Below are 14,395 nucleotides of genomic sequence, written 5' to 3' on the forward strand. Positions count from 1 at the left end.
AGATTAAAGAGGACAGCTTTTAATTTGACTCAACTGAAGGCCTTTTTAGTTCGCAATTAAGGGGTTCTTAATTCAGGGCAATTAATCTTAGACTGGGAAATGAGTAAATGCAAGGACATCAATGGGACGAGACAATTAAACACATGAAAACTATTTTACAGTGGTGTATTTTTGAAACATAATTACATTATATTTGGAATTATTCTTAAATTGTTGTATACATTTAAATATCAATGTGGTGACAACACCCTCCTCAAGTTAATCTTTTAATGTGTATATGTTCTAATACACATAAGACAAAAGTTGTTGGTCACATTTCAAGAAACATAAAGCTTGACGTCACAATCATGCATCTTTCCATACATGAGTATAATGAACATAAGCCTCCTTAGACCAGAAACATGGCATTTAAGACTGAAATTCAACTATCTGCAAAGTAAATATATATACAGTATATGAATGAATTGGGAATCACTCTACACAGCTTTCTGAGGTTGATATGATATGATATTATCCGTTCCTTAAACTCCAGCTCAGTTTTCAGGTTAGTAATGCCATGCTTATATAAAGCAAACTGAAAATACTGAACACAGTACATCATGTTATCATTAATTATATCTTTCTCTCATTATAATTAATTAGAAAAAATAGATTAATTCTAGGGAAGACTGTGGGCATAACTGCATAAAGCGTTATTTTGAGAGAACCATAATAAGGAACCAGCTGGCTTGCTTTCACCCAACAGAACCAAAGAATCTTCAGCCCAAAATGAATGCGTTCTGCCTGAAACAACTCTTAACCACAGGTCGGACCACATTATTATGCATCTTAGCTTTAAATTACATAAAAATATAGTGTTTCACAAGTCCTTTACACACAGAAAATCACCGAATGCACAAAACCATTCATTCCCTCGCACTAGGAGTTCACCTCACATTCTCAATATAGGCTCTCTCTTACCGCACTGTTCAGATGACATATTTGCCATACTTATTGGAGGGGCCAGTGCTTTTCTGAGGTTGACATGTGCATATATCTTAGTAAAGCCCCCCGAAACCACACTTTTTGTTATGCTCCTGTCCTGCTTTGGCAAGTTTTGCAATAACATGCAAATTCTGAAGCAAGTTATGTTCAAGAAATTTAGGCTGCATCTTGAATGTGTTCTTGGTTAACCCTCAGGCTGGATTTGGGTTTGAAACACCTCAAGCCCCTTTTGATATAGCTCACAGGCGTACTTTATACATTGAAATGTTCTTTAACTAATTTTATGAAAGCTGGTTATAAACAGGACTTCAAGTTGCTATGTCAGTTTGAGGTCTCAAAGACATTTAAAAAGTGTGAATTTTAACATGCTATTCTTAGTTTTACATGCACCAGAGTCAAATCTTAAACAGGGTTCAATGCCAATACTATTCTATTCAAGGCTTGTCAATGGCAAATGTTGACATCATTTACAATGAATGTGAATATCTTGTGTATTATTTACAGCTACTTTTGTGTTCAATTTGATTTTATAGGTAAGTTTAGATTGAGAATGTTTTTCAAATTGGCTAAATTGGTCAGAATTATTTTACATAAATAGATTATGTGCTTTTCAGAAAAAAAAGTTTCTATTAATGTAAAAAAAAAAGCCCCTGAAAAAAAAGACGTTTAATTTAATTTAATTTAAAACGTCCTCTTAATTATTCATCTCTGACACACAATGCAGCATGTCAGTCATTTATTTGAATATGATTAGCTATTGTTTGATTTGATTTTATTTTTGTTTATTGTATTTTTTTTCAAGGTGTTCTTGATATCAGTTTAACCCCAAATACAAATGTTAATTACTTTTCTACAATCTTCTTTTATGGCGTATCATAAAAATCCCCTTTCAAAGCGTATGTCTACTTTGTGATAAAACTGGGTTAAAGCCTCAATAAGATCTGTGCAATTAATTTTAACTTGGTGCAGGACGGGATTTGTAAAAGTTTGAAGGCTAAATGGGAGGTTTTGAATGCTGAAAATAGCCTACTTCAATCTAACAAAACAGGGGCCCCTGGGACCCCAGTCTCAACATTACAGGATTAAATCCAAATCCAGCTGCTCTGCAGAATCCATGACGGTGTTTGGATGACGCGCCTCCTGCTTTTCACTCCTATTGTGATGCTCCGGCTCACACACACACGCACACACACACTCGGCTCACACACTCACTTTACCCAGCACCAACAAGCCAAAGAAACTAATGCTGTCCTCGTTACCAGCGTTTGAGTTTTTAAAACTATGCCTTGATGCAACTTAGTAACCCTGCTGGAGTTCGGAAAGTGGGAGAAGTGAAAAGGGAAAGTTGGGAAGTAATCGGTGAAGTTTTTCGCTATTCCCGTGCAGGAGCGCATCGAGCCATAATGGCGAGTCGTGCGCGGACAGGATCTCGATTCTCTCTCGCGGCGTGGAGCACACAATCGCGATCATACTGGAATAACCTGGAGCTTTCAAAGTGGAGCTTAGTCGCCCTGTGTGTGTTTGTTTGTGGTGGATTTTGTGGTGCGGATAGTGAGTTTTCGATCCTGGAAGAGGCTCAAGTTTTGGCAGTGCAGATGAAGAAGCTGTCTACTCAGGAGCTGGGTGTTCTCACCATGCAGGTAATAAAACAACCTTTTAAAACTTCAGCTTGTGTCTTTTAATGCACGTTTGTACATGATATGTAATATTTAGACTGGGAGTATGGCTTGGTCTAATTATCTTGAATAACTTTGAAAGTGAGATAAAGTGCACGTAATTTAGGATATAATCTATACTGTCATAGCCTGCTATTGTGCATTTCTATACAACTACCGTCATGCTTGTTTGCATGGTTTGAATTGTTTATAAGATGTCAAGAAGGTTCTTTTCAGAGTTATTTGGACATTTTAAAACACGTTGACACAGTCCTCCTCACAATCGCATGGTTATTGATTGATTTTTCAGTCATGCTTGTGTGCATTCATTCATTTAAAGGCTTTATATGAATGATGATGATCCATTTGAAAGATGCATTGTTTACTTTCTTTGAGTAGCCTACATTTGTCCTCATCAGAAACATCTGCAGTAGCCCATTCTTCCATTATCTGCATTTTATAAATAAACAATGTGTACATTTATTTCACTTACGTGTTATTAGGTTAGGGTTAGGTTTAAAAACTGGAGTGTAGTTTCCTTTACAACATTTTTTTTTTTTTTTTTTATATGAATGCAGGGTGTGTGTTTTAGGTCATTTTATAAGCAAATTTCCTTTATTTAATTAAATATCTAACTGTGTGATTTTTGTAAAGTCAGCTCAATATATGCACTACAATGATTTGGCGCCACCATAAACAGACAGATTACGTGTAAGTTACACCGTAGTGTGCAAAATTCGTGCAAATTTAATGCTAATTATATGTTTTATGCTCTAGTCTAACCCTCTAGTTTCACACGCGACATACGGATATTATAAAGCATAAACATATTCCTTTAGCAATTAATTACGAAAACAATTAAAAGTGTGTTTTCGCAACAAATGGCAAATATGTTGTGGCGCTGTGTGTGATGTGTCGGTGTAAACGCGCGCACTTCTGAGGGAGCGCGCACAGAGGTGGGCAGTAGGGGGTCAGACCCAAATGGCCTTTCATCTGTGGCATACTATACTGCTGTCCTAGCTCCTCCTTTTTTCTTTGTCACACTCAGATGTTAATAATCTCTCTCTCTCTCTCTCTCTCTCTCTCTCTCTCTCTCTCTCTCTCCCTCTCCCCCTCTTTCTCTTTGGACTTATAGTTGGTTGTAAATCAAATGAATGAATTACTCATGCAGTCACATTTACAAATTGGCAACATCCACTGATTATCTGTTGTTGAAATCAATTTTTATTATCTTGGATTGAGCCATTAAATTAGTTATTCATTTCCCACAAACTATACTATCTGCTTCCAGTTTAAATATTCCTGTGCCCATAAAAACATATCTGACCTCATGCATCTACAAACTCTGTTACACCTACATCCTAGCTTTGATTCAAGACCCACCTCAGTGTTTGATGATGTATCTTTGTTAATGTATGAGATTCATTTTGTTTGTGACAAATCAAAATGTCACTCTATTTAAGATAATATATACGATTTTTGTCTGAAGGCCTATTTATCTTACACGCGTCACAATTAATGACCACTGTTTCATAACAAATATTGTAGATGTTGTTTAATAATTATTAATAAATATAATTGTTTTTTGTAATAATTTTCTCATAGCAAACAATCTTATTTAAGCTGTCATTTCCTAATGCAAGATTGGTTGCTCGCATAAATACTTGATACCACCTGTTAAGTGTACTACTGAGTGTTGTAAATTACATTTCAGCTTGTGTATATTTGCTTTTTTATTTGCAGTATTTCTCGTCAGGCTCGTCTGAGCTCTCTGTTTGTCCATCAGACTGGTGGCTGTGGTTTAAGTTGAGGCTATTTGAACTGAGGCCTCCTAATTGAATAATGATGGTAATTCTGAATCGGTATGTGTAAAAAGTAATAGAGACGGGTTCTCCGTCCTGTCCTCCTACATCAGTGAACATCGTCAGTATAAAAACTAATAGCTTGATTGTCATTGTGATGAAATTGTATAGTGAAAATTGTGCAAAAACTTTTTGGTGCGCCTGGAATTTAAAGGGATAGTTCAACCCAAAATGTACATTTAGTCATTTGCTCAACCATTCCGAACATGTATGACTTTCTTTCCTCTGTGGAACACACAAATAACATTTTAACATTTTTGTCCATGCAATAAAAGTCAGTGTGATCCAAAACAATATTGGACCCCATTGACTTTCATTATTCCGCAGGAGAAAGTCAATCAAATATGATTTGGAACAACATGAAAATTGCCATCATTTCTTCACCCTTAAGGGCATCTTCATATCACACAGTGATGTTTAGATCTCGATTTTTCTCCTCTAACGACTGGTCTAGGAAGGAATCAGTTTTTATGCTGGATTCATCTTTGGAAATTAATCCTGGTTTGAAGGACATTTCATAGTCTCTGGGTGGGATGATCTCTGATGAAACAGCCCATTGAGACAGAGCCATTGCAAATGACCCATCCAGTTAACGACCATCCATCAGCTCACGGCCACTGGGGCCCCTTCAAAGAAGTCCAATCTGATGGGCCACCCCCTCCTCACTGCCGAACTGGTCACACATCTACAAGTTCTTTAGCTAATTCAGTTACAGTGGGTGAGTGTGTAACAGTAGGTTGTTCGTGAGACCAAGGCTTTTCGGCCATGCTTAATTAGCTCTGGCGTATTTGTTGTGTTGAATGTCCATTACTCTGTGACTGTGACCTTTGGAACCGTGGAACTGCTCTCTGCTTAAGTGCACACACTCATCTGGGGGGAACAGCCACTGGTCTTGATCAGAAGAACCCTGACCTGCCATTAGCTTCTGAGGATTGTGTGGAATTAGCTAGTTTTCTTTGAATTTGGTTGAAGATTATTATGACGACTCAACGTTGGCCCTAGCAAAAAAGTACTGTGACTGTAGCCTGTACCCTGGTACAGTGGATTATCAGAAAGTATTACTCAGGTAATTTGATATGTCATGAAACTAATACTCATACTATGGTATTTGCATGGTACTTTGCATTGTATTATACATCTCTTTTTGGTATCTTAGTACTTTGATGGTTGTTTAGTTACAATGTTTCCTTATTGCTGACCTTATGTGGAAATTGGGGTCATAGACAATTTTTTTAAAAGTGTATCATTAACTCAACTCAACTCAATTAATAACCTGCTGTGAAATTAGTTGAACGCTACCATTCAAAAGTCTGGGGTCGGTAAGTATTTTTCATGTTTTTGAAATAAGTCTCTTATGATCACCAGTGCTACATTTTTTCAGAAAAACATTTTTTTTTTTTAATTTTCAGTTTAAAATATTTTTTTTGAATTTTAATATAATTGAAAATGTAATTTATTAATGTGATGACAAAGCTGAAATTTTTATCTCATGCTGAAAAGGTGCTCAAAAACATTTTTATACTATCAATGTTGAAAAGGTTGTGCAGCTTTATATTTTTTCGGAAACCGTGATATGTTTTTTTTTATGAATAGAAAGTTCAAAAGAACAGCATTTATTTAAAATGGCAGTCTTTTGTAACATTATTAATATCTTTACTGTCACTTTCTGAATGTAATGCATTCTTGCTGAATAAAAGTATTGATAAAAATATATTCCTGACCCCAAACTTTTCAACGGTAGTGTATATAAATGACGATGTCAGGCAGAAAGTCAGTCAGAAAAAATAAGTTTTAAACACAAGACCATATTCTTAGAAATGTAACCAAAAATTTACCAAAAAAGTAATGTGGTGTAAAGTAAAAAGAAATGTTTAATGTTTAATAAAAATGTTCTTACTACTTTAATACATGTACACATCAATTATTAATCATAAAATGTCATAAATAATGTAATTCACTAAACTTCTGGGTAGTCACACCTGACATTTTGACAGTTGTTGAGTTATAGTGTTTTGCTTGTGTGTTAAGGTCTTTGAGTTCACTTGTCACTCTCACACACAAAAATTAATAAGTCTAATGGCACGTTCTTCAGAGTCCTAAAGTGTTTTGCGTTTCTGTAGCACTAGCAGTCACTGAGTTAAAAGCGATTCCTGCCTTGCTCCTCCAGCTGTTTGATTCCAATTAATGCCGACTGCAGCAGCGAAGTCGCTCTTTCGGTTTCTCTGTACACGTTGCCCTGTTTCCCCCCCCCCATATCTTTTCTGCTTTATGTTTCACTCTATTGTCCCTGTCCTTTTGTCCCCTCACCAATTTTCAGTATCCCGTTGAAACCACTCCCAGAGACTCAAGTTAACTATTTAAAGGGAGCATTCCTCGCCGTCCATCGCAGCAAAACATTTGTATGCTTTAATGGGCTTTCGGTGAGGGTGAGGGGGGGAAAGGCCACCCCGGCAGTCTTTCGCCGGGTATCACCATGGTAAAGTAATAATGGCGTATTTTTCATTCACTCGAAACTTCACCGAGAGGGCTTCTCATTGCACGGCTAGGATGCGCCTGTTATTGAACGACCTAGTTAGAAAGTCTGCTGTGTGGAAGCTTTTGAGAGGAGGTCTTTCATTCACAATCTCCCAGAGGCAAACCCCCCCCACACCCTTTCTCTTGGAGAAGAGCCTGCCTTCTGTAGTGCCTTTATTTACCAGGAGCTGTAATTAACCGGCCTTATTTAATCAGTTTGGGCTCTTTCTCTCACACACACGTAGTGAAGAATAGAAGCTTCATGGGAACTGGCCTTTGTGCAGCGCTCAAAAGGTTCTTTCAGTAAGTTCCTACAGGGTCGACCTGGGATGGGACATCGGGCCTTATCACAGAGTTCTCAATAGGGAGGTCTTCACACTCCCTACCCTATCCCAAGGGGGATGGGGATGGGAGACCATGGGCCCCACTGCGCTCTCAGAAGTGTGTCTGTGTTGGTGTTTGTTGGATGTCTATGCGGGGTGGATTGGTGCTTGTTCTCTTCTCAACCTTTATGTTTTTTTGGGACTGTGATCTCCTTCCCCCTCTCCTCTGATACGGCCTCACATTCACAGAGAGACGAGAAGGGCCCTTACTGCATTCACACCAGACTGGTTTTCATTTCTGCTTCTTTCTTTTTTTTTCAAACTGACGGCCCCCTCTCTCCAGGGTCCAGACCGTTCCCGATAACCCTCTTGTTGTTGTTTGTCTTTTGAGTAAACGGAGTAAAAGAAACGTACAGTTGGTTGTCAGTCATATTTGCAGTGATATTTAACATTTGATTATTCACTTTCTGTACCTAAATACTACTGATAGACCTAGATGAAAAATCTAAAACATTGTTTATATATGTCTTTGCTCTTTTATATTTGTTAGTGCTATGCTTGTAATTTGCTTTGGTTCTTATTTTTATTATTGACTGTTCACTTGTCTTTAATAATGTTCAAACTTTATATTAGGCTAGTAGTTTTTACTATGGTATTAGAATTGGAGTCAAGAATTGTGAAAATTCACTGATATTTAGTGTCATCATAAGTGCATTTATTAGAATTAGGGTTGTTTCTAAAATTTCTAGAAATTTTCCAAAAGTTTCTGAAAATGTCCAGAAAATCCTGGAATGTTCCCAAAAATTCTGAAATGTTTCTGGAAACTTTGCAACCCTAATTATAAAACAAGGTTACATTGGTCAACAACAAAAACAAGATGTTTTGTGTGTGTGTGTACTGTGTGTGTGGCAGGGCCAGTCAAATTTTTGGCAGGGCATGTAAATCAAGCAAATATCATTCATATATATGACAGTTCTTGCACATCTTGAGCTAATAAGCATCCAGTTTTGGATTGACGTGAGGGTGAATATTTTTGGGGGGATTACAGAATATTTTCAATTTTATTGTATTGATATATTCCTTTATTGTTCATATTTAGTGTGTTTGAGTAAAAATTCAAAATCACTTTAAGTCCTGTCTGACCGTTCAGGCATGAGCAAAAATTGAGATTTTAATCAGAATTCAATCCACATTTTGATTGGATTTGTAAAAACAAAACAAAAAAACAGATGTCTTGCTGTTCAGATTTCAACTTCAACTAAACAGATTTGAGTCCGGCACAACACATTCTTTTTCTTTGCCTGTCTGAACAAAGCCTGTTTTAGTGATGGGACTGTTTCGTTTTTTTCTTTGAGAACCCATCAGTGTTGTAACTCCGTTTGTTTAGTTTTCCTACAGCTTTTATCTTCACTTTACAAGCTGTTGATGTAATTTTGGAGCATTTTTCTCTGGTCATTATTGATTGTTTAGGAATGTGCATTTTGAATGGATGTTTTTTTCAGTGTTTCCAGAGACTCATGTATTATGTATATAAGGAGCTATTTTGATAGGGCATTGAAGTGTCTGAGGCTGGAATGTTTCAGTGTGGGAGGAGTAGACGGGGGTCTGAACAACCATGAAATGACAGGGTGAGGACACTGACTAACCAGACAAACCCATTCACTGTGACTGAATGAACTCCACTTCAGTAATCCTGAACACTTTGATCCCATTCACACCTGCTGTTAGCATCCATCTCTATCTTTTTTCTCTAAGCTGTTCACAATATTGAAGTGCTCACCTAACAAACACTCTGGGCATCGATTCTTTTACTTTGCTTGCGTGAAGCGGCCCCATGCCAGAGCCTGTTTTATTAGTTCTAGGGAGCAACTATAAGTAAAAATGTTCAATATATTGAGAAAATTTGGCAAAACTTGTGTTCTCCATCAGAGAGGAAGGAGCTCAGATAGAAGATGGATGCGTTTAGAGATTAGGGGAGGGAGGATGAGAGCACCCGCTGTGTTTGATCAGGGGTTACTCCCTGATTTAGAGATTAAAGAGGATCCATAAATACAGAGGTCAGTAGTTTGCATCCCATCCAGACCCCTTCATCTGATAACCTTTGAGATAAGAGGGTAGATGGGAATTCCTCTTTGTGGCACTTGGGCCACATTTCCTTTTTATTCATGAGAGGCATAAGACAGTTAGACCTGTGTCTCCATTAGTATTGGATGCTTTTTTTTTTTACTTGTGGTTTTTCTTAATACGTTGGCTAATTCTTAAATAAGAGCACACTAAGACACAACATGTTTTGTTTTATAAACATGTATTTTATTTCATTATTATTTAATTTTGTTTTTTGGTGTGTTTTTGTGCGTTTTACATTTAGATTAACATGTAACAGCTGTCTTCTTGCACTCTTTTAAAGTTAATTTTAATATTTTAACAGTTGGACTGAATGAATATCTATATTTCATATTTATATTTTGATTCCTAAACTCACTTGTAGAATTTAAAATGTTTTTTACATTTTTCTTATTTTAATATTTCATTATTTTAATTTCAGTATTTACCTTTTTTTTTTTTTGCCATAACGATAAATCAAAATAATTATCAATTTATTTGTATCAACTAGAATTTAAATATCTGAACATTCCTTGCTAAAATACTTGCTAAAATTAAAATTCCTTGCCAAAATAAAGGCACAAAGTTGTGATAAGCTCTGATAAGTTCTGTATTCATCATCCAGCCATCAAAAAAGTTGAATAAAATCTAGATAAATTACTGACCAGTCACTGATTGACTAGTTTGTTGTCCTTTTTGGTACTTTTGTTGTTAGTGTACAGGTAATTCTTATCTCATATATTTCTTTTTGAAGATTGGCGTCCTCTCTTGCCACCCAAGAGGAAGCAGGAAGTGACCTAAGATAGTGTCTGAACTTTGAATCTGTCTCTTGCAGTGTGTACTTTGAAAGATAAAAAGAACCTTGACTCTGAGGCCGCTAATTGGCCGACATAAAGGAGCGTTCTTGCTTTGAATGTGCGATAGGAAAAGGAGGAAAGCTGCTAGAGCAACAAGCAGCAGCTGTGTTTTGCTATGACTGTCTCGAACTGGGCTGCTGCTTGCCAAGGACAGTTATTTTATCTCCCCCAGACCGACTGGTAACGCAACACCTGCGTTAGCACAGCAGATGAACTTGGGTGTTAGGCACAAGAGTACATTTCCCCTCAATGATATGTAAACATAAAAAGGGAATCAAAAAGAATTTTTATTGGCCACGATACCCAAGTTGCTTTTTAACGTTTGTGTGTGTGGACTTTATGAGAGTGTGCGTGGACTATTTACGAGCATTTTGAAAGTAATTCTTCTGTTTATTGATTCATGTTCCCTAGAAACTTCATAGAGATGTTGCAGTGTGGTCTCAGATAAACTGCCCTTGTCTTGTGATTGCTTTAGCAGTGGGGACCAATTTACTGCCTGTTTTACTAGGTGCCTGTGCCTGAGAGAAAGAAGAGAGCAAGATATAGTGGGAGAGAAAGAGAATATGGTTGTGCTCGATGTTTGCATGTGCACTTCTTAAATCGTGCCCGGTAGCGGTCCGCTTGGCACTCGTGATGGTGTGTGTGCTTGTGTGAACTGGTCCTGTGCCAGCGTCTCTTTTACAGGAGTCTTGGGGACAGCTCTTTGGGTCTCTGGTGTCTGCTGAAAGGAAGACTGTGTGTAATGAACGCTTCGGAGCAAAGCATGGTGGGAATGCAGGTGTCTGATGGAGGCACTTAAATGTGCAGTGGGCAAATGCACGTTCACTCTGTTGAAAGGTTTTATGTGGGGTTATTTAGAGTTTCTATGTTATTTTCTATTTGTAAAACTGTGGTACTGTAGTAGTGCAAACGGTTGTCCAGATACATACACTCACTACAATTTTTTTTACTGGGGAAATAAAGACTTTTAGACTTTCAAATAAATGCCGTTCCTTAAAACTTTGTTGAGTTCTTAAAAAAATGTATCACATTTATAACAAAAATATTAAGCAGCCCTTAAGCAACTTTTTTGATAACATTCATTGTAATAAGAAACATTACTTAACCAAACAGCAAATTATATTTTTTTCTGAAGGATCATGTGACATTGAAGACTGGAGTAATAATGACTGCTGAAAATTCAGCTGTACCATTACAGGAATGAATAAAATTTTATTTAAAACGGAAAAGTATATCAATTTATATTTAATATTTAATTTATCACTATCATCTGATATTAGATTTTTTATTGTTTTCGCCTATAATATTTATTTCATCATCTAGCACTAACTTTGGTATAGCAATGGATAATGGTAGCAAATTTAATATGCACTTTTCATCCTGGTTTCATTAAAGTTTAAACATATCTTCGTTTTGTGTTTCGAAGATGAATGGAAGTCTTGGTACAACATGAGGGTGAGGTAAATGATGACAGAATTAAAAATTTTGGGTGGACGGTTCCTTTAAATTCATAACTGACTTTGAAGACCAGCCAAGCGGGTTCTTGAGTGTTAGGTCTGTTGGTTTTATTTGTCATTTGCTTTGCTGTGTTGTGTTTTGTGGGGCAGATGTTGGTTGGTTAAGTAACTACTGTTGACATCTAGACCCAGATTGAAAATAGATGATTGTTTTTTGATTGGGTGATGTTATAGATGAATGATATCCTTGCTTTATAGCTGAAAGAGCCAAAGAAAATGGAAAAATTTGATACTTGGGTGTTAATCACATTTTTGACGTGATCGCCAGCCTTCATACACCTGCAAACAGCATAATTATTTGATTCAGCATGATATCTCCTATTGTTTACTTTTGCTGCAAGATTGTAGATTTCAACCTGATAATGTCTCTGTGGTTAAAATCTGTTAATGTCAGTGTTATGTCTTGATTTGCTTGCTTCAGTGAGTGAGTTACCGCAAACCGGAATCAGACCTTCTGCTGTTTTTGTGTCAGGATTTGGCAAATCTTTCATCTGATTTTCATCTCTGTTTGGGTTCCTCAAAGAGGATTAGGTGAGTTTGTTTGTTTGCAATGTCTTCACTTCATAAACCATTATGGATGGTGCCAAAACCAAGTGCCGTATTCCTGTGTTTAGCTGGATTTGGGAAAATGAGGCAAGGTTGGCTTTTTTTTTTTACTATTTGAATTAACCCTGGCAGCTTTCTCGGTGGAAATGTCATCATTTAGAGAGCAGTTGCAAAGGAATGTAAGCAATGATTTGACAGCAAATATATCTTTAGTTGCCTAGGATGTTTACTGTCTTCACTGCAAGACTTTGTGGATCATGTTTTTCTATAGTTTAGTGCGAGTTTACCAGCTTGTGCACAAATGCATATTTGCGCATGGAAAAATACCCAGAGCTTTGATCAGCCAAACTTTATCCTTGCAACGGTGTCACACATAATCTGACAGAAACCGCATCGATGACATTTCCAGACTGCTGATTCAAATGCATGTCTGTCTCGTTCTTAACGCTTGTTGTTATTTTTCCTCACCCGTTTCCCATGAACATGTGCATGTAAGCCTGACTGAAACTAGGGTATTATGCAAATAATTGACAGCAAATGAGGTACAGTTGTTCCCTCAAGGTGTTTTTCTAGTTATGTTTGTGGCACCACGTTCAGCTTAAAGCGTTTTCTCATAGTCAGTGTGCAAATATTCACACACTTCCGAAGTTTTAGGTTTATCTTTTTGATAAGCCTAAAAAATTGTACATCATTTAATTCTGAAGTAAAATATTGCAGTAATAATTTAATGTTTTTTATAGTTTATTCCGCTTGCACAAAGTATTACTAGCTGGAATGGATAGGATGGTTGTACACGGATTTATTTTAAATACTTTAAATACTTCTGTAGTCATTCACTGTTGTCTAGGGCACATCAGGGTGGATTAGTGTTTGCACTGCAAATACAGTGTGGTCACATTTTCGACTACCTGAGAATGGCTTTTAAGTGATTGTATCACAAACATTTTATACCCCATTCCTACCTACATTTAGTTGACTTCTGACCAAATCCCCCAGTGTAATAGACTTAAGACCCCGATAAACTTCAAGCGAGATCGAAGAACCAACTGATGTGGCATCATTTCGAACAAAATCAGGCCAAAACTATGTTTGATTGGAGTCCGCCTTGGTCCTTGGCGATTATGTACTAGGTAGGTGAGGCTCTGCCTTGTTTGACATGGAAATCTTCTCTGGTTCATTTCTTCTGTTAAAGGGATGGTTCGGAGTAAAATCAACCTAGGGTCCTTTGCACCATGACCTCGAGCCAAACACCCCCCCAGAAGCTTTTTTTCCCTTGGTTGAACATTATTAAAGTTAGAGCTTATTTAGAGAAATCTTAGTGCAGGCGCTAATGGATCCAAGGATGTATCTCGTAAATTACCCCACTAATAATGCCCAGAATGGTACCAAACTTCTACAATAGTACAAATAGGTTCTGTACTCATAAAACGAGGCATTGGAAAGTTTGTAAGTACATCAGGAGTTTATTTAAATAACACTTGCCTGACGGCTCATGCTACTGCTAACCCGGATGTCGACGTCACTTCAGTGGTTTGGGAAAAGCACGGAAAAGTCCTGGCAGAAAGCGACGCATAAGGATGTAGTGTAACGACGAATTACCGGTATTATTTTTTCCGAAGTGTTAACAACTTAGTGGTAACTAATAATTGTTGCAAACTGGTACTACCTTCAAAATATTAGTGCATTCCTGGAACTGGGCGTTGTTACAATACATCCTTATGCATCGCTTTCTGCCAGGACTTTTACGTGCTTTTTCCATGTTTGGCTCGAGGTCATGGTGCAAAGGACCCTAGGTTGATTTTACTCCGAACCATCCCTTTAACTCCGTCGAGATCAGACATCTGCGAGTGAAAACATGTACACACTAGAAAGCCTCTTTAAAGTAGTAAATTAGGTTGTAATGTTTTAATAAAGCTACTTGCTTTTAAGCAATCTATTGCATAACGTGCTGTATAAACAGGGAAGCACATAACTGGTGCGCATGCGTGGTAAAAAATAAACGATGTGCAGCAGAAAACATGAAGAGAAGCGCTT

General features: G+C 37.2%; 1 protein-coding gene across 1 annotated transcript in view; it reads left to right on the forward strand.

The window, feature by feature from the left end:
- The first annotated feature begins 2,159 nt into the window (after positions 1–2,159).
- Positions 2,160–14,395, forward strand: part of cachd1 (cache domain containing 1) — a 73,492-nt gene continuing 61,256 nt past the window's right edge. The window contains exon 1 of the mRNA XM_084128435.1: positions 2,160–2,624. Within this exon, the coding sequence (XP_083984561.1) occupies positions 2,274–2,624 (351 nt within the window). The 5' untranslated portion in view covers positions 2,160–2,273. The remainder of the gene's footprint in view (positions 2,625–14,395) is intronic.

Source organism: Abramis brama (assembly GCF_963993115.1).
Source record: "Abramis brama genome assembly, chromosome: 11".
Taxonomy (NCBI): domain Eukaryota; kingdom Metazoa; phylum Chordata; class Actinopteri; order Cypriniformes; family Leuciscidae; genus Abramis; species Abramis brama.